Consider the following 23,976-nt stretch of genomic DNA (forward strand, 5'->3'; position numbering starts at 1 on the left):
AAAAAGACATTGAGCCCTTGTACATAGAATGAATAAGTTATTTTATTTCTATAAATAGATAAAAAAACAATTTAATTTTGACATTGACATTATAAACAGCTTTTGCTTAGGCCAAATCTGGCACTGACTCTTCATGAGAACTTCGGTTGTAGACAGGGTTCTGCATCACTACAGTGTAAACGTAACATGACTTCCATACCCACACATGCACACAAATAATCTGGCCCAATTGGTATTTTTTTTCAACATACCTTGTTTGAGACAAAAAATAATTCATCATAAATATCAACATGTGTCCACTGAGCATAAACACTAGTAGTGAGAACGTAAGTTTACTTCATATGTATTAAAAAGACGTCAATCATTTTGAGGCTGGCCGTGGGTTTCAGTCATGTATTCTGTTGGTGAGACCATCGTTTCCCTTAAATAGATTGAACTTGAGCATAGAATATGATGCGTTTTTGCAGGAGGGCTTTAGCTTGCTCAAAAAGCAAGTCGTAAGCACTAAAATACAAACGGAAGCCAAGAGCTTTGTCATGTATTTCTCTCACTGTAGTTCATACCATGTTTTGTTTTTGTTGTGCTAATATTGGCCACATTGTTAAATATGACGTGTCTTAATTGTGAGAATGGTTCAGCGATAAAATAAATTAAACTTACTTAAAATTTCAAGCAGCATTGTCATTAAAAGATGCACATGGAATGATCAGATTAGTACAAGCCCAGCTTGTACTTACAGTAATGATTTGCGCTCTTGTAAGGAATGTGTTAGTGATGTGAGCAGACTTAAAAGTAAATGAGTGACAAGACTTGTCACTGAGAAAAAAACCCCAATTAAAAACCCATATCTAAATATTCTTATCCGTTAGTGAAAATTTTGGAATGTTATAACTGTTTCATGTTGCTACAATACTGACCGGTAAGATGAAAAAAAAAAGATAAAACCCTCACAGTATCGTGTGACATGAGCAATCATTGAAAACAGCAACCAGTATGACAGTGTGAATGTAGCAGGTAGATGTTTGTCACTGGCTCTGCACGACAGCGCGTCACAACGATGTCAAGTCGACTCTCGCTCGGTGACCCGTGGCGGTTTCTATCTGTTCTGCCAGACGCCGCCGCCGGTTCCCATCCGGGCCGGTTCGCTCAGGAGTCTCTCTCGTCTGTCCGAGTGCGGCGGTCGGCCCGGCGGCAGCAGGATGTAGTGTGTGGCGCTGGCCTTCCTGCCGTCCTTCACGATGGGAACGATGCAGGGCGAAAACTGGGCTGCAGGCGGGACCCGTTCGCTCTGCTGTCTCTGTAATGTCTTGCTCACGTACTTGGGGTTAGCAGCAAAACTCTGCGTGGCGGGCATCACGCCGTTGATGTAAATCGGGAGGCGCTTGGGGCTCGGGGTACGCGGTGGGCACGGCGGGACCAAAGGGACCCTCGGAGGAATTTTGGGAGGCCTGTCCTCTTCGTTGGAGCTGGCGCTTTTTGAGAGAGGCTTTGGCGGGATGGGGATGCGAGGAGGGATTAGCGGCTTTTCAGGGAGGCAGCTGGAGGTGCTGCTGAGGAGCGGCTGCGGATCAGCGCCCGAAAAGGGGACCCGGAGTCTGTGTTGGTCGGGCTGCTTGCTAGACAAAGCGTCGCCGACTGCCGACCCCACGCGCTGGTGGTCTTCACCCCGGGGAGCAAGTGGCCAGAAGCTGCCCCCTCTACTTCCGGCTGGTCTGTCCTGCCTGCTTGGCCACGAGAAAGCCATGGTGCCGGGTCCAGCACCACCCGCCCGCCAAGAGCTCTCCTGGTAGGCGTAGTTCACCTGGCCAGAGTCTCTGTTCTTGTCCCGGCTAATGGCCTTGGGACAGCTTTTGGGCAAAAGGCGCCGCCGGTCGCTGGTGAAAAACTCCACCTCACTGTCGGCGGCCTCATCGGACATGACCTCCTCAGGGTCAGGCAGAGGCGGCAGGGGTTTGGCTTCTCTCGGGTGGCCCCCAAAAAACGTCCGTCTCTGGGAAGAAGGGACCACCTGGTCTCCTTCGTGAGGCCGCAGCATGCCGTCAGACGCCAGGCGGGACGCATCGGAGTAGAAAGGAGGCTGTGAGAGGGCGATGTTGCCTGGGGATGGGAAGAAACATCAGGAATTAGACAACTGTACACTGAGAAACCGTTGCTTTTTCCTTCCGTGGTTTTGCTTTCCCTGTTGCTTCCTTTTCAGCAAAAACAATTCTCCAAAGAGGAAACATGGAAAACGACTTCCATCGCGAGTGGCGTGATGGTGTAGCACCCACTCTACTAATAAAAAAAGAAATAAAAAAAACTCTTGTTTGGCCGGAGGTATCTTCCAGGAAACGGGAGTAAAAACACGTCGAAAACAACCGCTTAACCTATCCCCCTCTTCGTCAAACATCAGCCACAACACCCTGATTAACAGAGGAATCGCCATTGTCGGCAGCTGAGGCCATTATCGTAACAGAGCTTCCCATAACTTTCCCTGTGGAAACATCCGATGTGCCCCGGACTGCAGGAACAGCTGGTGACCAGCGAGCATCCGCTTTGCCTCTTGCTGCAATCTGTTCTCAGCTCCGTCCAGTGATGAAAAACTCACTCAAAATGCTGTTTTACTACATAAAGCAGGTTTAAACTGTGGTTGGTACAGGCAAGACAGGCTTAATAATATGGATTCAAAGTGTTTAACATCTGTTTTATATATTGTATATGTATCTGTATGTATGACCCTTAAATTAGTTCCTTTCTAGTTTAACAGGTAAACGTAACTCACACAAATCTAAACAGGTTGTCATAGTAATTCATGTATCAAATATAGACTAATAATATTATAACAATATTCATTCAGAAATTCAAACTAAGATTCTTCACAAAGCATTTAGACCATTGTCACACACATCCAACTGAACTCAACTAGTTGCTTGTCAAACTGTAGTTTTTCTCATAGTCATTTTATAATAATTTACAGTTAATATAAAATAAGTAAAACACTCACAGTTAAGTTCTTTGGCCATTTGCTGCCGTTGAGGCTCCGTCAGGTTTTGATCCATGTCAACACTCAGGCCAAAACCCTCTCTGCAACACAAGAGAGGTTAAGAAATGTACAAAGCTGTGTATGTGTGTAAATCATTCCTACACAAAACCTGTCATGAGTAAGTCATTATGTTGTGAAAAAAACAAGCATGACATATGCTTAAATAGAACATATTTTCTGCTCTCCGTCAGGTATGTACATTATGTAAGAGGTTTAAATGCGGCATGTTACATCTATTGCCTATCTGTCGACCCTGATAGCGTGATTCTTCTCCAGCGTGAAGGGTCAAACTATAGAGGACAATGTGTGGCATACAGATTGCCACGGTGAGGGTTGAGGGCTATTTTACTTAAAATTGCCATTATCAAAAACTTTAGATGACAGACATATAAGGATTCATTCTGTGGATAAGACGAGTCAAGAGTGAATGTAAAACTTGGGAATGTTGATGGCAATAACTCCATTCTATTTGTTATTTTTTGGTCATATATAAAACATGATGAAATAACAGCAAAGATTGTTTTAAACCTATTGAATGGTAAGTATTTAATATGACTATATGCCAGAAATATACTCTTGATATTAATTTAACGTTGAAATTATAGATGTGTAAGTATTGTCACACTCCTATAATAATAACTGACTATTGTGATTGATGACATGTTCATCACTACTGACGGCCGTGTCTGCGTACCTGTTCAGGTCATGTTGTGTCCAGTAGTTATTCTCACTCCCAGCCATTATGTGGAAGAAATTGTGTTCTTAAAAAGCACTTTGGCCTGTTTGGTATGTGAACACAAGTCAGCTCCATCCAACCCATCATGGCTTCATTCTAGCCTGTAGAAAGCTATCGGAGAAACACAGAAAACTCAGTATTAGAGGAGTATTATCACCTGCTCGTTTTTCCGTGACTAAGAGTACAAGTGTTCATTCCCATTTAGTTGTAGCAGATGTGTCAGGTGGGAATAAGCCTTTAAATACTTCTACATTTGGCTTTTGCATTACATCACTCCTCTTATTTGTTCCGGTCACACCTCCATAAGTGTGAACTGGCCATGAACAGGGCATATAAACAGTGCACATCTGGAGCGCAACCCCATTCACCACAACCAGCTGCACGCACTCATCCTACCAGACAGGCAAAAGGTCGGGTAGACTTTCTTTAACAAATACTTATTGGTTGGTAACACAAAAACATAATATATATGAATCGTTATATTAACAATACAGAACATCTATATTATACCAGTATAATAAGTATGGATATGAACACTCTCTGAAAAAGAGCGTCCTGCAGGGAAACCTTTTAATGTTGAATTTCCCTTGTGTATTAACAGCAGTCACACAAGCCCGGTCAAATACTTTGGTTTGCTGTGGCAGCTGGCATGTGTATCTCTTTGTGGTTTCACCTTAAAGCCATTTGTCTGATGAGCAGGCTATTGGACAACCTCTGGGTCAGATGTGGGAGGGCAGCAGTACTCCTCGCCCTCGTTCCTCTCTGTGACCATGAAAACCCTGCAGTATCCGCCCTTAAAACAGGCCCTAATTGTGCAGCATTCCTACGATACTGCATGACAAACTCCACCACCGAGACCCACGCACAATATTAGCCATTTCCTGAAATATGTAACGATCTGCAGAGTGATGAGAAAACGTTGTTGTTACATTTTTGTTGAATTTGAAAAGCTAAAGGAAAGATCTGTCACGAACACTGAATGATTTCTCCCTTAGGCGGAGGGACACATATGCCAGCTTCCTTGGCTTTACTCACGCGGTCAAGGGTCAAAGATTATGTTTAAGAGACCATTTGGTTTAAAACCAAGACATACCCCTGGGTCAGCGACACTCGACCCCGTTGCACAGTCAGCGTTCAAAGTATCCATTACATTATTACATTACATTGACAGTGGATTACTGTTGAAATTATAATTGATCAAAGTTAAATGTGCCACGTCAAATATTTAAAACAATATTTATTACACAAATCCTGCTTAATATTCCTATAATAAAATAATAATGGCTATATCTAAAAGTACAAAAACTAAAAAATACACTATAAATGTATGTTATTGCTTCTAGAATTCAACCATGCAGCAATTCTCCAGCAAACCACTCAATTTTAACCTCCGTCCTGCCTCTCACTCGCCCGCAGGGCAGCTCGGGGTCTCAATTTTTACTATCACGTTGCAATCTTATTCTTCAAAGTCCTGCTCTGTTTCATGTCGCTAACATGCCTACGGTCCCATGTGGGATGCAAAACAATTCAGAGCATGCATAATGCAACACAAAACCCACCACAAACAAAACAGTGACCCATGCGTTCATTTGAATATTCATGTCATCATTAAAACAACTGACTGTTGCGTCATTTCCGCCAGTGATCCTCGGAGATGGAAGACGCTGAACAATTATGAATTCTACCGGCAAGTACTCAGTGTCCATGAATGGAGCCACTCTCAGGCATGAATGGGGCTTTGTGTCACTTTGGTGCGCAGTGAAGCAAGCCTGAAAATACAAGTGAACTCTCCCATGAGGTTAGGGCCGAGGATACGCCATGGCGACAGGCTGACATGGCCAAGGTATGAGCCTGACCCACAAACTGTTTGGCTGTTCAAAAGGTGAGGCCAGACCCTGAAAAACAATTTGTTCATCTCATGCAGGAGCCTCGATGGGCTGTCTCAACTTCTTTCAGGCAATAGGCCATTCACTGACTGGACCTTTACAGATCATTTAATTAATGTTCTGGTATAAAGTATGTGCTTTACATAACCTGATATACCTTTTGTTAATTCTGCAGGCCAAGTTACACTTACGCTTAGTAGGCTGGATAGATATCTCACCAAATGCCTTTATTGCCAAATGCTTCAATAGACAAAATACAAAGAAATAATGTGATATGTTACTGCAGTTTCTCAGCATAAGTATTTGCAGCCTAGATGAAAGTTTATTTAATCAAATAATCTAAATTGAAAAAAAATAATGTAAGGGAAAACATTTAAATTGGTGACTGAGACCTTCATAAAGTTTTATAGAAAGAGGATTATTGTATCGTTAATAGTCTAGCAACAACCAGACTTGTTACAGATTTTCAACTCGATATGTATTGGTTTCTAAATATATCATATGTAAGAGGCCTATGTAACAAACTAAATGGGTATTTAATATTTTATTACTGTATTACAGGATAAATTGCACAACACACCTGGCTAATATACGCTTCACACTGAAATGACCAATATACAGTTTAAAACCTTTTTTTTCAAAACCGATTATAAATTGTTATTTGGGTTTGAAGCTGATTCCATTGGTGTTGTTGGCAGAAAAGACAATTACAACGAAGGTGATTCTCAATAATTAAAAACATAAATCCAATACTATTGTGTTGATGTTCCGCAAGTCTACATTATTAACATTTTTGAGTAGTCCAACCAACTAGGTTTTGTACCTAATCACAATATATATTCTATAGTTCCTTCCATTCCTTATTTATGTGTGTGTGTGTGATCACTAGAATTTAACTTAAAATGTAATTAATGTGTTAATTCGTTAGCCAACGCGTACATGCTGCCCATGACGTCAGCGCCCTCTAGCGGACGGCAGTGGACGGGCCGCGCCGGCCGGGACTCCCTCGTCTCCAGATGGGATTTCATCAAAAACAAAGACAAACAACCACGATAGAAGAGTCGAGTCGGTCACACAGAAACAGCTAAACGGTCACGGTAAGACATACGATCAAATTAGCGGGCTCAAACACAGCCGGTGGTTACCAAGTCTAAGTTGTGTTAAAGTCCGGTTTTCGGGAGGAAAGTCTTACCATTAAAACGGTATTTGTGCATCGGCGGAGGCCGGGTCGGTCGACTTGTTCCTGGTCGCTGTGATAAGATCACTCTGCTGGTTCGGGTATGTCTTTCAGTCCAAACTGAACCATGTGCGACGTCCCTCCTTTGTCAACATCCCCGGGAGGAGGTTAAACTCGTTTGGTCCGCGTGACGCGGGCTCCACATCTCCTTATAAATCCTTCCAGCCCCCCGACAACCTTACTGTGACTCCTCCCAAAAGTCCCGACGGGAGACAGAAAACCACCATTCAAAAAGAAAACATTGGGGAACAACTAAACGTCACAAGGAAAAGTAGTTTATAGCTTTATACACCCGCAGAAGCGGAAATAAGAGCGCGTGCGTGTGTGTTCGTGTGTATGTGTGTGTGTGTGTGTGTGGGGGGGGGGGTGCTTTTATATTATTATATATATTATTTTCTAGTTGCAACATATGGCTCAGATAGACCCAAAACACACGCAGAAACCCACTCCAAGTGCAGCTGTTATCGTGTTAGTACTCTACATGTCAATTTTGGAAATCTGAGATGGAGATGTTACTACTTCAAGTCTGCAAATATCACAAATAATATATAGTAATACTATTGAGGGGTTTTAAGAGAATTACCATTTATTCTTTCCTTGAATCGTGCTACATGGTATTCTGTGTCATTCTGGAAACAATGTGTGTCTCATGCAAAACGTCAGTCGGATAAGAACAAAACCAAGAGATTCCCAGAATTCTAACAATATAATTTTATCTACCTCATGTCATAAGGCAGTAAACAATTTTGGACTGACCTGTGTGGGAGTCAGAAAGTGTGTGGGTGGCTTTTGCCGTGAGTACAAAATACAATTTGATAGAGAAGAACACATACAGGATTGGCAGCCCAGTTATGGTGGATGTGGACTTGGATGTCACACAGGAGAGCACTGTGTTTGTTCTCACCACAGCCCGAGAGAGGCTGGAGGACAATACGGGGGGCCATTTACTGGAAAACAACAGGGAAGTGAGTGCGCGTCATTCTTGTTTTAGCACAGAGTCCAGAACACACAATGATCCTGCGGGCTTCCTCCAAACTGCTAAATGATCTTTTTACTGTTGTAACAATCCAAATAAATCCTCAGGCAAATACACACATTCAATTTTGTAAAGATGTGAATAAAATAACCTCACCATAAAATTGTAATGATGCCGAATCACCCTATGACCTCCCCACGTTATATCCTGTTATATACTATTTTAATACTCCATTAAAGTCCTTCTAGGGTCATATATGGATTAAGGAGTGCCTTATACCTATATACCAACCCGTAAATTACAAACCCACAAAATAAATACACCACATGTGCTTCTATTGCTGCAATCAAACTGTCTCTCTTCCACCAAGATCATTTGTTTGCTTAAAGGAATACTCATACTTTTTAGCAAATAAGCTATTTGGTCCACTTCCTGTGGTGCAATGTAGTGACTGATATCCCATGTGAGTCCAGTGTGACTTAAAGGTGACGCTTCACCCAACAGATGTAAGGCTTTGTCTTTGAAAGGTGATAGTGTAATGTATGAATGACGTCCATCCCTTTGAAGGTCTTGGTGAAAATACGTTATGTTCTGTCGTGTGGAGCTGAACCGGAGCACATACGCATTTCAACTTTTTGCCACCGGGGCCGGCACATTGTCTGTAGTGTTGCTCCGAGGCCCTCCGTGGGCGCTCGTGGTGACCCAGGATGCTCAAAGCTGTGGGGGTTGTTCTTGGGGTGGGCTCGTCTCCCACAGGGGAGGTCAAGTCATTTCCTGCTTCGAGAGGCCTCCGTCCCTCACAGCTGTCAGTGCAGTCAGAAGTCCAGCTCCCACATCTGTAACACCCCCCCCCCCCCCTCTCCCCCCCACCGCCCTTTCAAAGATGTGAAGGATCGCTCTAAAGGAACTCATGCTGCTGCAAAATTAAAGACGGATCATCAAAGCTAAACTGAAATCAAGGCCTCCTCTTTTTGATTTCATTTTTTTAATGAGTTCAATTTCATTAAAGACAATAAACATTTGATAAAAGCTAAAATATGATGCTGGGTTGAGATAGCCGATCAGTTTTAAAAAGCAGAAAACCCCTGAAATGAAAAATATCTCAGAAGATGAAAGTCTGCCCACTATTTAACAATGTCTCAAGCTGGAATAGGGAAAAAAAGTAAGGTGTTAACATACGTGTTCAATGGTAAATGCATTTGTGTAGGTCGATGTGCTGACATGGTAACACGGGGAATTCTCTTATAGAGTAACCAGCTGTGTACAAACATGTAATAGTAATTAGAGCCCCGTTACAGGCTGCAGACACACAAGCCTGCTGCTGTTTTCAGTCTCACGTTCCTTTTAGTTGTCAAAGGTTGTGAAAGTTGAGATGAATTAGATGTAAACTTTAAGAAAGCGATTTGTCTCTGTTATAGCTGTTACATGTGAAAATGTGTCAAATGTGTGTCCAGTTTTTCAGTATATAAATAAACTCTGTGGTCGGACGACAGAGCGGAAACAACGGGCATCGTCATACAGCTCTGAAATGACTGAAGAGTAATCTTAGTTCTCATGGAAAATAGTATTCGTTAACACCCACTACTTCCTTCAGCCTGACCAGTAACAGTCCTGTTTGATGTCCTCTTTTCAAAGTCGCCTGCGAGAGTTCAACGTTGGTACATTTCTTTTATGAAGTAGTTTCAGGAGTGAGGAATTAATTTAGGTTTAGATAAGTTCTGAATCACTAATACTCAGACTTTCATCACTGCTGTGATTTTTGTGTGATTTGAAAAACACGCCCTTCTTTTAATCTTCTTTGATTTAATGGATCTGCGGTTGGTTCTGACAAGTTGGAGGCGTCAGGGAGGATTCAGGCTCCTCAAATGTCTGAGTGGGCTCCCCATCATGGCCCTTCGCCTCATCCTGTGAGGACACAGCTCAGTTATCGAAGAACCAACAGCCAGCTGGACTACGAGCAGGACTGAAGAATAATGATGCTTGTGGTGCCTTTGATTGTTGGGTCGTCCAGGAACTGCACTGAGCGCCAAAAGAAAGTACTCTCTGTGAAAGCAATTCTCATCAGATGTTAAACTGATTGGTAAAATTATACAAATAGCATTACAGGCTGCCAGTGTGCGCTGTGAATAAATTAATGTGAATAAATTGATGGATTTTAGGACAACGGTTTAGGTGCTATCTTCATTAAGGTCCAGAGAGTCAACTACTTTTTTCCCAGGGTATCAAAAAAAAAAAAATCTGTCAATGGGCAAAGAATGGAGGGGAAGTGGCAAAGATTGCAGTGATTTAATCCCTGTGACATCTTATTTCACGGTGACAGTCTTAATGAATAGCAGAGACTCAAGCTTGAAATGAGTGATTCTTTGTGCAGGATGCAGCATTGCAGGCCGGGGAAGCTTCCCTTCCTGTGATTCCAGGCCTCCATGTGGGCAGAGGGTGTCCACAGGCCCAGCAGGAGGCCTTCTGCACCCCTGTGAAGTTGGTCTCTAGTTCAGTATAAAATGATGTTGAAGTGAGGATGAAGGACAGAGAAAGAAGTAAAAACATGTTTTGCATGCAGTAAAACATGTTATTTGTTTGCATGAGGTAGTGACAGAAAGACATGTCAATATTTGCTTGTTTACACAGTGGTCACAACTTGTTCTGAGGGCAAAGTCTTCTTGAACCATCACATGACACACAGAGGAATCAGAAAATAGCCGAGTTTGGTAGTATTGCTGTTCTACCGCTGATTATTTACCACGTGTGCGTCCACGTCACGGCTGCTATTGGAATGTTTGGGGCTAGCTGTGTTCTGACAGTTTACGTATTTCTTCCGAAAACCTCGGTACGATGTCCTTTAGTGCGCCTTGCTTCCCAACATAGCTCAGAGTCCTGAGACATGACAGCGTCAATCTGTCTTTTTCCCTCACTTTATCTCCCCTCCCACTCCCACCCTGCTGCCTCTCTCACGTAGCTCACTCCTGTTCCATCATTTCCTGTTGAGTCACCAGCGGAGTCAGACTGCACCATGTTTCACAGTTTATTGCTCCCTTCCTTGCTCTCCCCCTCCACTTTCCTGGTCGTAGATGTCTCAGTGATCATTAGAATGTCCCAGTGTGGCATTGTAAAAGTCCTCCAGCGGAGGAGTCCAGAAGAAGTAAAAGCAGATGTGGGAGTCCCTTCCTGGCAACACGACTGTTCACGCGGCAAATGAATCGGTGGATTACAGGATTTTCTGCACTGCTAACTTCAATGTGATTTGCCAACTGTGTTGATTTATGTCTTTGGAAAATGTTTCCTTATTGCGACTGGCTACTTGAAGCGGTGCTAGGAAGTGATGCTGTAGTGAGGTAGGGCTTTGCGTAAACGTAGGCTGTGCTCGCCTGTGTGTGTGAGGGTGGGTTGAGGGCAGGGCTCAGAGAAACGAAAGGGCTCTGTGGTGGACTGGTTGAGTCACTCAAAAATGCAGCTGCTGACTCAGTTTGCAAACTTGTCTCCCAGAGCACGTCGCCAGTCTATCTGGCATATTGTGTGTGTTCGTCGGATCTGTTGTGTGTCACGCCTCCAGGTCGATCTTTATTACTCTGAGAAAAAAAGAGAAAATGCAATAGATGTTAGCATTATTTATTTGACATTCATTCTGTAAAAAACTAGATGCTTGTGGTTGGTTCAGAAAACGCTCAAAAATGGAAAACGAAGCATTGCCTGAAGGAGTGCCGTAATCCCATCCTGGCAGCAGGTCAAAGTTTCTGTGATTCAATGCTTTCGTCATGTGTTCAGTTTTCTTTACACACCCTTCTTACCACAGTAGTCTTACAACTGTGTCAGTCCAACCATCAACACAAGGTGATCCATCTGGTAGAATGGACTCTGGGACACACTTAGTAGAGTTAGTCACCCTGGATATGTTGCAAGGTCCATAAATGGTGTGCTATTGTTGACATTATTATGTTCAGAGGTTAATTAAGAAGGACACCTCCCTCCACGATGGAATGTGATTACTGATACAATTTCAGAGCTGTTTTCCCTGAGTGTGTTGCAAATGAGTAATGCTAAGAAATACTTTGCAAACAGTCAAAACCTGTTTACCATTACTTAATTGTGTTAATGATATGGTTGTAAAGAAATATTTGAAAGATAACACAGTGATGGCCAGAGCCATGAGCAATTATTTTAATGCCAAAAGAAACTATCGTTAGTTGAGAGATTGATCTATTATTAGAGATTACTCGATTTGGGTCGATTGTAGTGTTAAACTGGCCCAATATTATGATACATATTATGGTTATGAAATGGCATTTTCCATTTAAAGGTAATTAATAGTAATTTCATTTTGTATATTTAATTTATTTAGACTATCGCAATAAAACCTAATTATCCTAATTAGCCTAGCTGCTAACGTTCTAGAAGATCTCACAGCTGGTTGAACTCAACATAACAGCTACCGTTGTGCTTGAATATGTAGCTAACGTTAGCTGGCTGGTTTTTGAGTTTAATCCTAAAATGCACCTAACCGCTAGCTAAATTATATTGTACTTAGTCAACATATACGGTAAATAAGAACGTATTGATACGTAGCGGTTTTCTTCTAACTTAAATCACTCAAATGTCACGATAAAGCTAACGTTAACGGTACCAAAGTAACATAACATTAGGTTAAACATAAGATCTGTGTTAATTGCCGTTAGCTAACGTTAGCAGAGTAACGTCAGTTATCCAGCGCTAGTTTAGTGTTGCTCAATGTAACTTACAGTTAGCTTTTAACAAAAGAATTTTCGGTTGTACGCTATTTATATTGTTCTAACCAATGTAGAATAATTTATTAAAACACACAGACCAATGTTAGTTAATTGAAGGATGGTGTGAATCAGTGCTAGTTAAATAAGCTCAACTTTGTTTGTGTTACCAGCTCACTTTGTACTGTACCGTAAAATAGTTAAAATAACGGTATTTAATGAGTCTACGATCGTCTGCTGCCAGGGGGCAATTACTCCGGGAATTTTGTAAGTAAACTTGAATGCTTTTCGTTTTTCACACTTTAAGTTATAAGGTTACATCACACGTAACGTTAGCTAAGTTAGCTATAGTTGTAGTTTTGTGAAGTATTGTGATAGGACTTGACCGCTATGTTTAACATAATAAATGGCTTAATTCACAATAACTTGATTAGTGAATCTCACACTGAAAATAAAAAAAGCTTGCCTCCTTAACGTTAACATGAAAAATGAAAATGAAAATAGAATTGACTCAACAGTGACTGTTGCAATTGTGTGTGCAGCTGAAACCGACCTGAACATATTGAAGCTTCAGTACCGTAGAGCCGAGGGATTGAAGAGGACACATAAAGAGGAAACCCTGGGGCTCCTCAGCAGACAGAAGTAACCTTCCTTTTCCATCAGACTCTGTTGCCAGATATTGCCAGTAGTCATTTTTACAGAGATCCGTTAATGTTATGAGTCCATGCTTTATTCAAGGTTTTTGTCATTGAATCAAGAGCTAATCGGAACAACAGATTATATGTGTAATATTTTATGTAAATCCTAAATAGTAAAAAGGTTATCTAAAAAACAATGCTAATACTCAATAAATTGCTCATGTAGCATCTAAATGCATCTTTAGGTATATTTTGTCAAAACGTATTCTATCATCTTTAAGTTTCACATAGTCAGCCAAACTTATGTGTTTGTGTATCTGTGATCAGACGTGAGTTCAAAAGGCTCGAGGAGGAACAAGAAGAAATGTCATGCACTCTCAGAGTCTCTCTAAGTCGTTTCAACCGCTGGACTGATGCTAGAGTTGTTGAAGACCTTAGTGTCATTTCGGCCAGTGGAGAAAGAATAGATGAAGAGCTGGAAGCAGAAAAGGGCCAATTGGCTTCCTTGAAAGATCAGGTGAAGTTTTGTTGTTGTTCTTGCCAGGGACCGTTCAGCACAGTGAATTGATCTTGTTTTTACCCCGGTGACCCTACTTGTTTGCTTTGCTTTTTAGATTTCAAAATTTGAGAGGAAGTTGGCAGGACAGAAGACGTGTTGGCAAACAACGCACCATAGAAGGGAATTAATAAAAAACACCTGTATCATAGAAAGCAAACTCTACAGGGTTAGTGTTACACACATTGTTCACTTTACAAGACATCACTGGTCTTACTCCTCCGGGACACCAGGTTTCTTTCTAAACACAACCCTTAATTAAGTGATGTTTCTATTCTAGGGCCGCGCCTGCCTCAATAAGATGATGACCAGTAATAGAGACTTGAGGGAGGATCTGAAGACACTGCAGGAGGAGAAGAAACTATTTCTACAAGTTCAGTCTCATCTGGAAAGGGTACAATTACTCCACATCAGCCAGATCTTACATTAGCATTTTTATGCTGCTAAATTCTGCCAATATGTAGCAACTACAGGAGCACCACGGAAGAGATGCCACAACGATGCTTCCAATCCTCCTACTATTAGATTGTCTCAAAGTGAAGCTTTTCTTCTTTAATTAAACTATTGTACAACAGAAAATTGAACACCATTCCAGAGAGTTTAGAGAATAGCGCCCAACAAGACTTGGCTGCTAATAATTGTATTCTCTCATCCAGGAGCTGGAGGCCATTCACAAGGGCATTTTGAATTTCAGGACTAAATGCATAGAGGCTTTCAACGCCAGGTAAATCGTTCTGCAGCACTCTGACTGTAGTTTAATTTCCTTTGACCCACTGTGCTGTGCATAATTGTTAGGTTTGAGTGCAGGTTCATATTGTTATTATATGAGGTACAGTTAAGAAGATGATATTATTTTGATAGTCACTATGATGATCAGAGTAAAGCAGTCACACTTCTATTCACCTGCGCATGCTAGCTTAGTTTTATTAGCAACCTTTCCTAATGGATCTACATCGTATGGCCTACTGGGGGACATCATTGAGTGAAAACCACCTAGAAATGCATATGTGCAGATTTCACTTAGCTGAGGCACACTGTTATCTGCTTACTTTTTATTAGGCTTTTTTCTATGGCTAACTATGGTTAGAACTATAACTATAAACCATAGCTATCTAAGATTCGTTTAAGATTAAAGTGGATGGATAGTTACCTTATTAATCACACAAAGGGACTGTCTCTTTGCTACATCAACATTTATTTATAAAGGTAAAAAATATAGACTAAAAATATATAAATGCACTGAAATGTGCTGAAGCACTTCAGCCACTATGTATAACTTTTTGTTTGTGTATTTATGGCTACATTTAGTGTGATGATCCAGGAAAGCCAGAGCATGCTCATGAACCAGAATGCGAAGGATGTTTTTCACTACATTAGACAGAGGAGCAACCTGGAACAAGAAATCTCTCATTTCCACAACTTTGAGGTTTTCCTTGGTAGAAAGGCAATTGTACGCAGCAACCAAGACACCGACCACAGAAAAGGTGGCTATTAATCTCATGCTTTGAACACATGATTAGTTTTAGCACTTACTCTCCTGTGACCAAACAGTGTCACGCATTGAAAGGGGTCAAAATATTATTTAGTTCTTACTTTTCAGCGTCCAAGTACAAAGTTCTTTCATCCTGATGTTCTAATAGAGTTTGGCATTTTTTCAATGGCTGCTGGACCTGATCTTAAAGCTAGAATTTGGGAATTTTCTTATCCTAAATCATTGACTGTTTTACACTCCATATTTACTCTTCAGGCCAGTGTTTTCAAACTTCATGTTTTCATCATGTGTACTAGTGACACCTTGTGTTTGAAAGATGTCACTGCTTGACTAGTTAAAGCCCGACAGAGAAGGAACAAACAGAGTTTGGAGTTTGGATTAATTTCCAAAGAAGAGCTTGTGGTGTATGTGTTTAATTAAATTTGTCTCCACAGTGAAGCACAAGCAACTAGAGTCTAAGGAATTGGCACCCGGCTACTTTGAGGAAGCGATCAAAATAATCCTCACAAAAACTAAAGAGGTCAACCTGGAAGAATTGGTCAGGAACTTTATAGAAAGTAAGTCACGATTTAAAACTTCAGAGGTGACGGCAGTTTGGGATTGTCATGGTCAATGAAAATATGTTGTAAATTATTTTCTTTAGTGGAGGAGCAGAACTACAGGCTGCTGATATTTGTCAACAATCAGCACGCTGATGAAGAGGCCATTCGAAGGAAGCTCTCCCAGGTTGGTGTGCTGGTTGGAGAGGAGAGGGAGATAAAAATGAGGAAAATGTTACTGTGACTGGTGTTTGTTTCCTATGATGTTTTTGACTGACAGATTGAAAAAGGCAAAGGGCTCTTTGAGGCTGAGGAGCAGCGGCGGCGTCCGGCACTTGGGAAGAAAGCTTCCGTCGAGCAAGAGACGACTGAGCAACATCTGGCGGGTTATCGACAGCGTGTTGAGTTCATTGAAAAGCTCCTCCACCAGCTCAAAGAAGGTACAGCTGCATAACATTATCCCTTTGAATGGGTGCAACACAAACATGACAAACTGCATGACGGGGTTTTCTACTGCACAGTTTAAAATGTAGACAATGCTGAAATAATTGTTGCTTAGTGAACTGAGCATCAGTGACACTTAAACCGTCAAAGTTCACCTCAATTTGATCTTTTCCTGTTAAAGTTTTTTGTTTTTTAAACAACCAGAAAACAATAGACTAGTATAGTAAATCGCTTTTTTCATGTCAGGCAATAAAAAAGGAATCTGTGAATGACATCACGTCATAACATCAGTCTTGTGGAAATATCGTCACTGTTTATATATCTCACAACCACTCTTGCAGGTGTTGGATCCTTGCTTCGGATCAGCGGTGACAGCTCTGGGACCAGCAAACAGTTGGGCTCCTCTGACGGAGTCCAAGAGGAAAACACCGTGGAGAACCTGATAAGGGTGGAGAAGAGAGTCAGCGAGCTTCTCACTCTGCAGTCACTCATTCACTTCCAGGAAAACCTCAACCCGTGGGTACGTGGATATGAAATACTTGAGAGACATTACAGAGCCAGTACACACCAGCTTCTGCCATCTGTTTATTGAGAGCGTTTGTCGCGTGTAGGACCTGCTCATGAAGCAGAGTCCTCTCGCCCCAAAGTCCGTCATCAAAATATAGGCATTGAATCACATGAAATGATATTCCTATAGGCCTGATGTGTTTCACCCAACAGACTCATACGAATTGGCCATAAAGTTTCCCACAAGAGGTCCGGCAATTTCCAGAATTCTCCGGGTTATACCCTGCCGTGAAGTCCTTCCTCTTTCCACTTGTCCTTGCGTCAGCCCCTCCCATGCCTAAACCACACCCCCTACCTGATTTCCTGTTCTCTGCCCGTCATCAACCCTCTTCACTATTGCGCAACACAAGCAATGCCCCTCCCAGCTCAGGCTTCCGCTGAAAGGCAGTTCATGGCTACTTGGAATGCTTTTATGATTTTGTTGCTTCACTCTACAACTGCGTGTTCTTCCCATCTGACTCTGAGCCCTGTGAAATGGTACAGGCCATGGAGGTCATTTGGTAACTTGATATCGGAGAGAGGAGAAGGTTAAATGGAACATGGAGGACAGAAACTGACGTGTAATAAAGGTTTTCCCTTCCAGGACATTGATGGTCTCACTACCATCGCTGAGCAGCTCGTGGGGACGTCGCCCCCGGCTGACCACCAACCAACTGCTGCTGGGATTCCTGCACCACTGTATGTTTAAAAAGTGTGATGGTGTTAAATTATCAATAATGTAAAATAATCAGCCACGATTGGAGTGTTGCCGATACCATAATCATTATTATACTTGTTGTCAGCTTCCTTGCTGATGTACACTTGGAAGAAAAATGCACATATTGATCTACACCAATTATCTCTGTGAAGCTTCAGCGATGACCCAGACTTGGTGGCGCCGTTACTGCTCGAGGCAAAGGAGCCAGTGAGCAGAGAGGATCTCCTGACACTGGTCCAGAAGAGGGTCAGTGTAACTGAAAGGATTTCTCAATTTGATTGAAAATGTGTATTTGGTCAGCCCTTCTCAGATCTCAGTTAAAGTGGTTGATTACAGCACTGAAGTTAGGAATCTGTGGTGGCCTACATCCAGATAATCAACCCTCCCGTGTTTACGTTACAGCAGTGGTGGGCCATCGAGGCCAAATAAGCCTTCTCTGCAGGCCTAAACAGAATCTCAAAGTTATAACTATTTAATACATCATTATTTTATAAATACAGCCCCTATGTCTCTATGTAAGAGAGGCCTGGTGTCCTCTAGATGGCTTAGCAGATTTAAGTATATGGGGATGATATTGTTGATTGTCAATGGTCTCTTAAAACCATCAGATCTTTAGTTTGACATGTTGGGGTATTCTTTGATGTGCCACTAGTACCGAGGTAGCTTCATCTGTACGGCCGCATTAACATGCACTCTGATTGGTCAGTGGGCCAGCGTGACTTTTGTCAATCAGAAAGTTAGCTCGCAGATCTTAGTGTTTACTAAGAGTTCAGGATCAACTTTGTCTGTAAACAAAAGCAGCATTTGGTAAGTGAACTGTTTTTAATGTTTTATCTTCTGCAGTTTTGTGTTAATATGTCTGTGATCTTTTTATTATATAGTTAATATCGTTCCCTCGAATCTAAATAATATTTGAATGTGTTGTAAATAAATGTGTCAGGTTCCTGTCATTGAGTTAACTACATTGATCTGACTTTATACATTGTTCGTTAATCACATTTTGGTATATTGCATAATTATGTACATTTGTTTTCGGTCAGTAGTCAATTCGATCAATTTATTTTGATTTGTTGCATTGAAGCCTGAGCTGTTCAGAATGCTCTCAGCTGGCAACAAACATTCATGGATGTCCTGAGATCAATTCTGCAAACAGAGACAGGTCAGTCATACTGAGAGTGGCACGACAATAATTCACAATTTTAATTATATTTACGTTTTCCACCATAAATCATAGGACAACTTTACATGAACTCAATATGACATGCTTAACAACAAATTATCACATTCTTGACTCGGCCCTTCAGATTGAAAAACAGGTTCATTGACTCATCCCTTTTCACCTCACTCATTCATACAAAACAAACTACACACAAATAAAATCTCTGAGCAATATAAACTAAAGAGTCAGCCTCTTTGCACTCCATGATTTGGCCCTCGTTTGATTGGTTTAAAGGTCACAACTATAAACATTAAACTCACGTAAAGACATTTGTTACTGTTATTACGGATTCTAATAAAAAATGTGCACAAAGCTAAAGTTAAAGCTACATCATAATCTCTTCTTTCACTTTGTTGACATGGTTTGTAAGAGCAGATTGTGGATATCTGTTTTTATCATATACATCAGAAAATGCTTGTAAGAGGAATAAGTAGTTCCCTTCATTTTGTGGTATTTTGAACCTACAGTGGGTAAAACACTTTGCTAACTGATACCACCAGCTGATCACTTACATTGATATAATCATTGGCGACGTTTAAATATTCAAATTTAATTTTAGGAGGAATCTTCAGACAAATAAAAAGTGTAGTATAATTAACGCTTAAATGTGTATTTTGGAGAGTCTTCCCTCAGGTGCCAAGCTTCATTACAATGTTTGATTATGGAGGTTCAGGTCGTTTTAATGTCAACGTGTTTTTCAGTCATCGGTCTTTTGCCGATGTCCCCGCAGTGCACCACCCTGCTCTCCAGTCGAGACCGCTCCGCTTCAAACACCAGCAAATGGCTCAGCAGTGTCTCTTCAGGACCCGAACGGATGTGGGATGGATCGTTGTTCTGCACCGAAAAGAACACACACACACACACACACACATCAGCCATCACAGTCCAAGTCCTGTACATGAATTTATACGTTAGTGCCTTTTCCACAGGTGCTGGAAGAGAAAAATAGTTAATATATAGTACTTAAGGCGGCAAACAACTGCATGTAAAGGTCATATAATCAATAAAAAGAAAAGATTAAAATCGACGCTGTTTATGAAAAAGAAAGAAAAGTATTAATAAGCACTTACAGCCACAGCAGAAATAAAGGCACCCATTAGGTGGTAGTCTGCTCCACCATGTCCACTCATGCCAAAGACCTTGGGGGCGTCATTGTGGGCCGTATGCTTTGTGGATCGTTGGCTCAGAAAGTCAAACACGCGGACCTCATGACCGTCACATGACAGCTCCCCCTGGAGAGACACAGTTCAATACGCTGTCAGCATTCAACCGATCCATCTTGACATGTACCTCACAATGTGATAGTGTTTGTTAGAAGCTGGATGCGGTTGTGAAAATGTGTCAATTGTGTCACTGATCAAATGCTGTTTTTCTAAGGAAGAAAATGACTGCGCACACCCTTTCTGATTAGTTGAATGGTTTTGACCTCTAATCTGCGGACAGATTTCAGGATCTTGTTAGAAGTTTTTAACTAACGCCTGTAATTATGGAATGGCCTCTTAATGATATATTATGAGTGGCCACTTACTTCACTTAGTTCTTACACCACTTTGACATTTGATTTTATCACCACTGTCTGTCTACAACGTACTAACAATTTTTGTTGGGAGTCAGTGGCCGGCTAGTTTCCTTGTTTAATAGCATTTCTTTTTCTTACGATCTTTGTTTCGCCGATGCACATTCCTCCCACCCCTACCTTGCTGCCATAGATTGTCGTTTTCCGCTTGCATATCTCCTCAGTGAACGCGACCATGGAAAAGGCCGCCGTCAGACCCCCTTCAAACTCCATGTTGACAACCTAGGAAAAACCAAATCGATGAACCAGACAAGATGCGTTGGATACCAACACTGACACAGGTGCGTCAATGAAGCGCAATGGGTGAGAGAAGGATGGAAGAGCGCGTTGTGCTGGGGAAACGATACCAGTGCTTTCTAACCTGGTTACTGCAGACGTCGTTGTCACACTCGTACACACAGCGGCCGTAGGGTCCGGTCCTCAGGGCCTCGGTTACTGACTCGATGTCCGGGAGCGAGTTCGGACATATGACTGATACAGGCCACCCAGTGTTACCCTAGCGCACACACACACACAAATGACATATGAAATCACTTATTGACAGCTGTTAATTGTTTCAATATTGCGTTGCCATGTCAACCTGTTTCACTCTATTCAAGTAGATTTTGGATGCCGAGTATGGACAGTCTGCTTCTATCGAACACTCCACACAGCGATTTCCAGCACCTGTCGGCTGACAATAAAAGCTCCGCCGTCTCATAAATCATATTCACGCTTGGTGTACAAAATGTTTTTTATTTTACAAATTTCTTTTGATGAGGCAGCCACAAACCTTGTTTTCTTTTCCAAAGTGGCCGACGGATCCAAATGATGACACTTTCACACACCTGCCGAGTGCGTTCAGCAAAGTTAGTAATTGTTAAAAAAAAATACAACGAGCTCTTCCACATGCAAACACACAGACGGGGTCCGACTAAGGTGTGACCTCAATTCTCAGCATCAGACGAGTGCTCGTTGATGTGTGAGGGTTCACCTGCGTGGTCCGGCCCAGTGGTGTATGAGGTCGATGTCGTGGCACGATTTAGCCAGAAGAGCAAAAGAGCTCTCTGCTTCATTCCTCCAGTTTCCTCGAACAAACGAGTGAGCAAAGTGATAGAACCCGACCTGCAAGGAGAGGTTGACGAGACAAATCACAGTGACAGTCAAGCCTCGATTTAACACATAAATAAAATGAAAAAAGACACACAAAAATACCCAGTCTGTTTAATGTGGGTGTTAAATGCCTTCACACTTGAGTGAAGTGTGTTTCACGGAGCTTAAGCAGTTGTTAGTTGGCTCATTGTAATGTTTTTGTATGTTGTGTTTGGCTAAAAGCTAACGGAACTACCAGTACACAAACTGCTGCGTGCCTCTGCAGTATTACAGTACAGCAGGAATTATTGAAGACAAGTACTCATTTTAGTGTGCTATTACCGGCTCAAGGTGCTGAATGTGCATCACATCACCAATGACTCCAGCATTGATCAGTTCCTAGAAACAAAACAAAAAACAACTGGTCAATTCTTAGTTTGAATTGCGTGATTTTCTGTCTCTGTTCGAGAAAACATTTGTTTGTTCTGTAATTGAACAATTAACATATCTTCTAATTAAAAACAATTAACTCAATTACAGGTTTACTTTTTAAAAATGTACATAAATTGATGTCATTGACCCCAAAATTGTGACTCATTTTTTCCTAGGGGAGAAAACGGTCAAATGTTTTCATGTTCAGAAAGTATGAGGGACAATGTTCACCTTTATCTTGTGGATGACGGGATCGTACCGGAGAACGTGACCCACGGAGAGCATCACGCCACTCCGAGTGCAAGCCTCCACAATCGCTGTGCAGTCTTCGGCCGTTGTCTAAAGTCACATGATCACATTTGGGCGGAAGGGAGGCATGAGTGTCACACAAATGCAATTACAAAGAAGCGGTAGAGAAGGATGTTGTTGACAAGTAGTTTAATTTTTGAGGTTTGCGAGTTGGTTAAAAGAAATGTAATCGTAAATGTGATAGAAAATCATCTGTAGGATCATTTGTTTAGGTTTATTTACAAAACACTCACTGCCATTGGTTTTTCCAGTAGAATATGGTAGCCTTTCTGTGCAAAGGCCACCGCAGGTTCCTGGGGATCAATAACTAGTTTAATAGAAGAACTAGTCAAAGAACAGTGACAGACAGATGATGAGGTGGGAGATACACATACTTATAGAATATATAAAAATATGTTTACCTTATGAAGGCGGTCTGGAGTACAAATTAAAACCGCATCTGCAAACTTCTCTCTTTCAACCATACTGTTCCAGTCTAGTTTTAAAAAATCCATTCAATAACATAGTAGGAGGCAGATAATTTTATACAAGTAAATGCATTGTTTTCATTTAATGCTCACCTTCAGATACATTTTCATCTAAAATGTTGTGTTGCTGTTTAAGTTTAGTGCGAGCAAATTTCCTTGGATCAGCAACTCCAACAACCTAAAATGAGGAAGCTGACAACTTAATATCTGACCAGGAAATAAGTATGCAGATTACTTACTTAAGTAAGTAAAGTAGCAATACAACACAATAAAACTGAGAATTTTAAATATAGGATTAAATATGATCTAAACATATATGCCACTATATTGTTTCATTACACATAGATTTGATCGTGTACTTTTTTTGTGTACATGTGACTTTAATAAATAGTTTGTCAATTATCTCCTTCTTTTTTGACAGGATCAAGCTGCAGAGCAACTTCTCTTCCACTGACCTTAACGCGATCAGGGTGGATGGATGCAAACTGGGAGTAGATCTCTCCTCGACATCCAGCTCCCACCACGATCACACGGACGGGAGAAGTCATTTTGGCCCCCTGGGAACTTTAACAATGACATGTAATGTAATCTAACGCGAATCAAAGCGTGAAGATAAACTCCCTGCAATGCGAGGGCTATTAAACACTGATCATAAGTAACTCATCTACTTATCTCGATGCATAGTGGATTAGCCACCATTCAAGAGTGAACACACATACGGATCCGTTCAAATGCGGTAATTAACAAATAACGATACAGCGCGTCACGACAGGAAGTTACAGCTCAGGTGACGTTATTATCAGTCCACGACGAAGTGGTTTGTACCTGCTTTGTCCCATAAAGCTTTCCAAACCTTCTGCTTGCCTCGCGCGTCAGTCCGTCATCGGAGTGCGGCGCGCGCGATGCATTTGACAACAACACCAAGGACACTTCTTCGAACAGATAAAAGAGATAAACGGCCAAGTGGTTGAGGAGCGTAGCGCCCCCTGGTGAGTGCGCGATGCCCTTCTGCTGCGTTCAGTGCTCCTCGTAAACTTTAATTTCCCCAGGAGCTTGTTACAGTGTTAAAGAGTAGAAATGCACTCAAATTTGAATTCATGCGCCTCGAGGTTAGACTTATACATTTATATAATATCCCGAAATTCCAAACAGCTTGCGTTTGTGTTTTAAAGTGTCTTCATTGCCAATAGCAGATAAATGTAAAGAGTTTTATAACACTACTATATCTCTTAACGTTATTTAAATGTTAGCTATGCAGATGTCTACCCAATTAGCTGCTGAAACAGCTAAATCATTAAGTTGCTTGTTAAACAAAACGCAGATAACAAACGCTCTTAGACTTTTGCCAGCAACCATACTAAACCATATCAGATGTAGCTTTAAAAGGTATTCGG

The 23,976-nt window shown here is 41.5% G+C and overlaps 3 protein-coding genes across 8 annotated transcripts; 1 reads left to right on the forward strand and 2 right to left on the reverse strand.

Moving 5' to 3' along the window:
* Positions 1 to 24: 24 nt before the first annotated feature.
* Positions 25 to 7,085, reverse strand: LOC119223607 (ERBB receptor feedback inhibitor 1). The gene is made up of 4 exons (XM_037480953.2): positions 6,837 to 7,085; positions 3,717 to 3,869; positions 2,984 to 3,063; positions 25 to 2,097 (listed from the first exon to the last, which is right to left on the reverse strand). The coding sequence occupies exons 2-4, from the start codon at positions 3,761 to 3,763 to the stop codon at positions 1,097 to 1,099; spliced, it is 1,128 nt and encodes a 375-aa protein (XP_037336850.2). The 5' UTR covers positions 3,764 to 3,869; positions 6,837 to 7,085; the 3' UTR covers positions 25 to 1,096.
* Positions 7,086 to 7,296: 211 nt separating this feature from the next.
* On the forward strand, positions 7,297 to 18,676 carry LOC119223606 (uncharacterized). 6 transcript variants are annotated; one of them, XM_062563875.1, is made up of 13 exons: positions 7,297 to 7,846; positions 13,118 to 13,217; positions 13,541 to 13,730; positions 13,828 to 13,938; positions 14,050 to 14,163; positions 14,426 to 14,493; positions 15,078 to 15,253; positions 15,696 to 15,818; positions 15,905 to 15,987; positions 16,081 to 16,240; positions 16,586 to 16,764; positions 17,395 to 17,489; positions 17,661 to 18,676. In XM_062563875.1, exons 1-13 carry the CDS (start codon positions 7,531 to 7,533, stop codon positions 17,788 to 17,790), a joined length of 1,845 nt encoding a protein of 614 aa, XP_062419859.1. In that variant the 5' UTR covers positions 7,297 to 7,530; the 3' UTR covers positions 17,791 to 18,676. The 6 variants fall into 6 exon arrangements, 5 of the variants coding, with proteins under 5 accessions (XP_062419859.1, XP_062419865.1, XP_062419867.1 ...); XM_062563881.1 differs by lacking the exon at positions 7,297 to 7,846 and adding an exon at positions 8,800 to 11,189 and having other exon boundaries at positions 17,661 to 18,668; XM_062563883.1 differs by lacking the exon at positions 7,297 to 7,846 and adding an exon at positions 8,800 to 11,093 and having other exon boundaries at positions 17,661 to 18,668.
* Positions 18,677 to 18,678: 2 nt separating this feature from the next.
* Positions 18,679 to 23,916, reverse strand: zgc:154075 (uncharacterized protein LOC556929 homolog). Its single transcript, XM_037480955.2, has 14 exons — positions 23,408 to 23,916; positions 23,038 to 23,146; positions 22,676 to 22,760; positions 22,517 to 22,590; positions 22,349 to 22,408; positions 22,038 to 22,145; positions 21,717 to 21,773; positions 21,277 to 21,407; positions 21,076 to 21,130; positions 20,884 to 20,976; positions 20,665 to 20,799; positions 20,424 to 20,525; positions 19,798 to 19,959; positions 18,679 to 19,561 (listed from the first exon to the last, which is right to left on the reverse strand). The coding sequence occupies exons 1-14, from the start codon at positions 23,419 to 23,421 to the stop codon at positions 19,397 to 19,399; spliced, it is 1,350 nt and encodes a 449-aa protein (XP_037336852.2). The 5' UTR covers positions 23,422 to 23,916; the 3' UTR covers positions 18,679 to 19,396.
* Between the last annotated feature and the right edge of the window lie 60 nt (positions 23,917 to 23,976).

The sequence above is a fragment of the Pungitius pungitius genome, chromosome 1, assembly GCF_949316345.1.
Source record: "Pungitius pungitius chromosome 1, fPunPun2.1, whole genome shotgun sequence".
NCBI classification, from domain to species: Eukaryota; Metazoa; Chordata; class Actinopteri; order Perciformes; family Gasterosteidae; genus Pungitius; species Pungitius pungitius.

What these genes read in the sequence shown, in the direction of transcription:
- LOC119223607 (XM_037480953.2), bottom strand. Translation starts at nt 3,763, where the DNA reads ATGGCTGGGAGTGAGAATAACTACTGGACACAACATGACCTGAACAG. An exon ending in ACACAACATGACCTGAACAG is followed by an intron (nt 3,064 to 3,716) that starts GTACGCAGACAC and finishes CTTGTGTTGCAG; the next exon opens with AGAGGGTTTTGGCCTGAGTG. An exon ending in AATGGCCAAAGAACTTAACT is followed by an intron (nt 2,098 to 2,983) that starts GTGAGTGTTTTA and finishes TCCCATCCCCAG; the next exon opens with GCAACATCGCCCTCTCACAG.
- LOC119223606 (XM_062563875.1), top strand. Translation starts at nt 7,531, where the DNA reads ATGCAAAACGTCAGTCGGATAAGAACAAAACCAAGAGATTCCCAGAAT. An exon ending in TTCAGTCTCATCTGGAAAGG is followed by an intron (nt 14,164 to 14,425) that starts GTACAATTACTC and finishes TCTCTCATCCAG; the next exon opens with GAGCTGGAGGCCATTCACAA. An exon ending in GCTGGGATTCCTGCACCACT is followed by an intron (nt 17,490 to 17,660) that starts GTATGTTTAAAA and finishes ATCTCTGTGAAG; the next exon opens with CTTCAGCGATGACCCAGACT.
- zgc:154075 (XM_037480955.2), bottom strand. An exon ending in CCGTCATCCACAAGATAAAG is followed by an intron (nt 21,774 to 22,037) that starts GTGAACATTGTC and finishes TTTTGTTTCTAG; the next exon opens with GAACTGATCAATGCTGGAGT. An exon ending in CGACAATCTATGGCAGCAAG is followed by an intron (nt 19,960 to 20,423) that starts GTAGGGGTGGGA and finishes GTGTCTCTCCAG; the next exon opens with GGGGAGCTGTCATGTGACGG.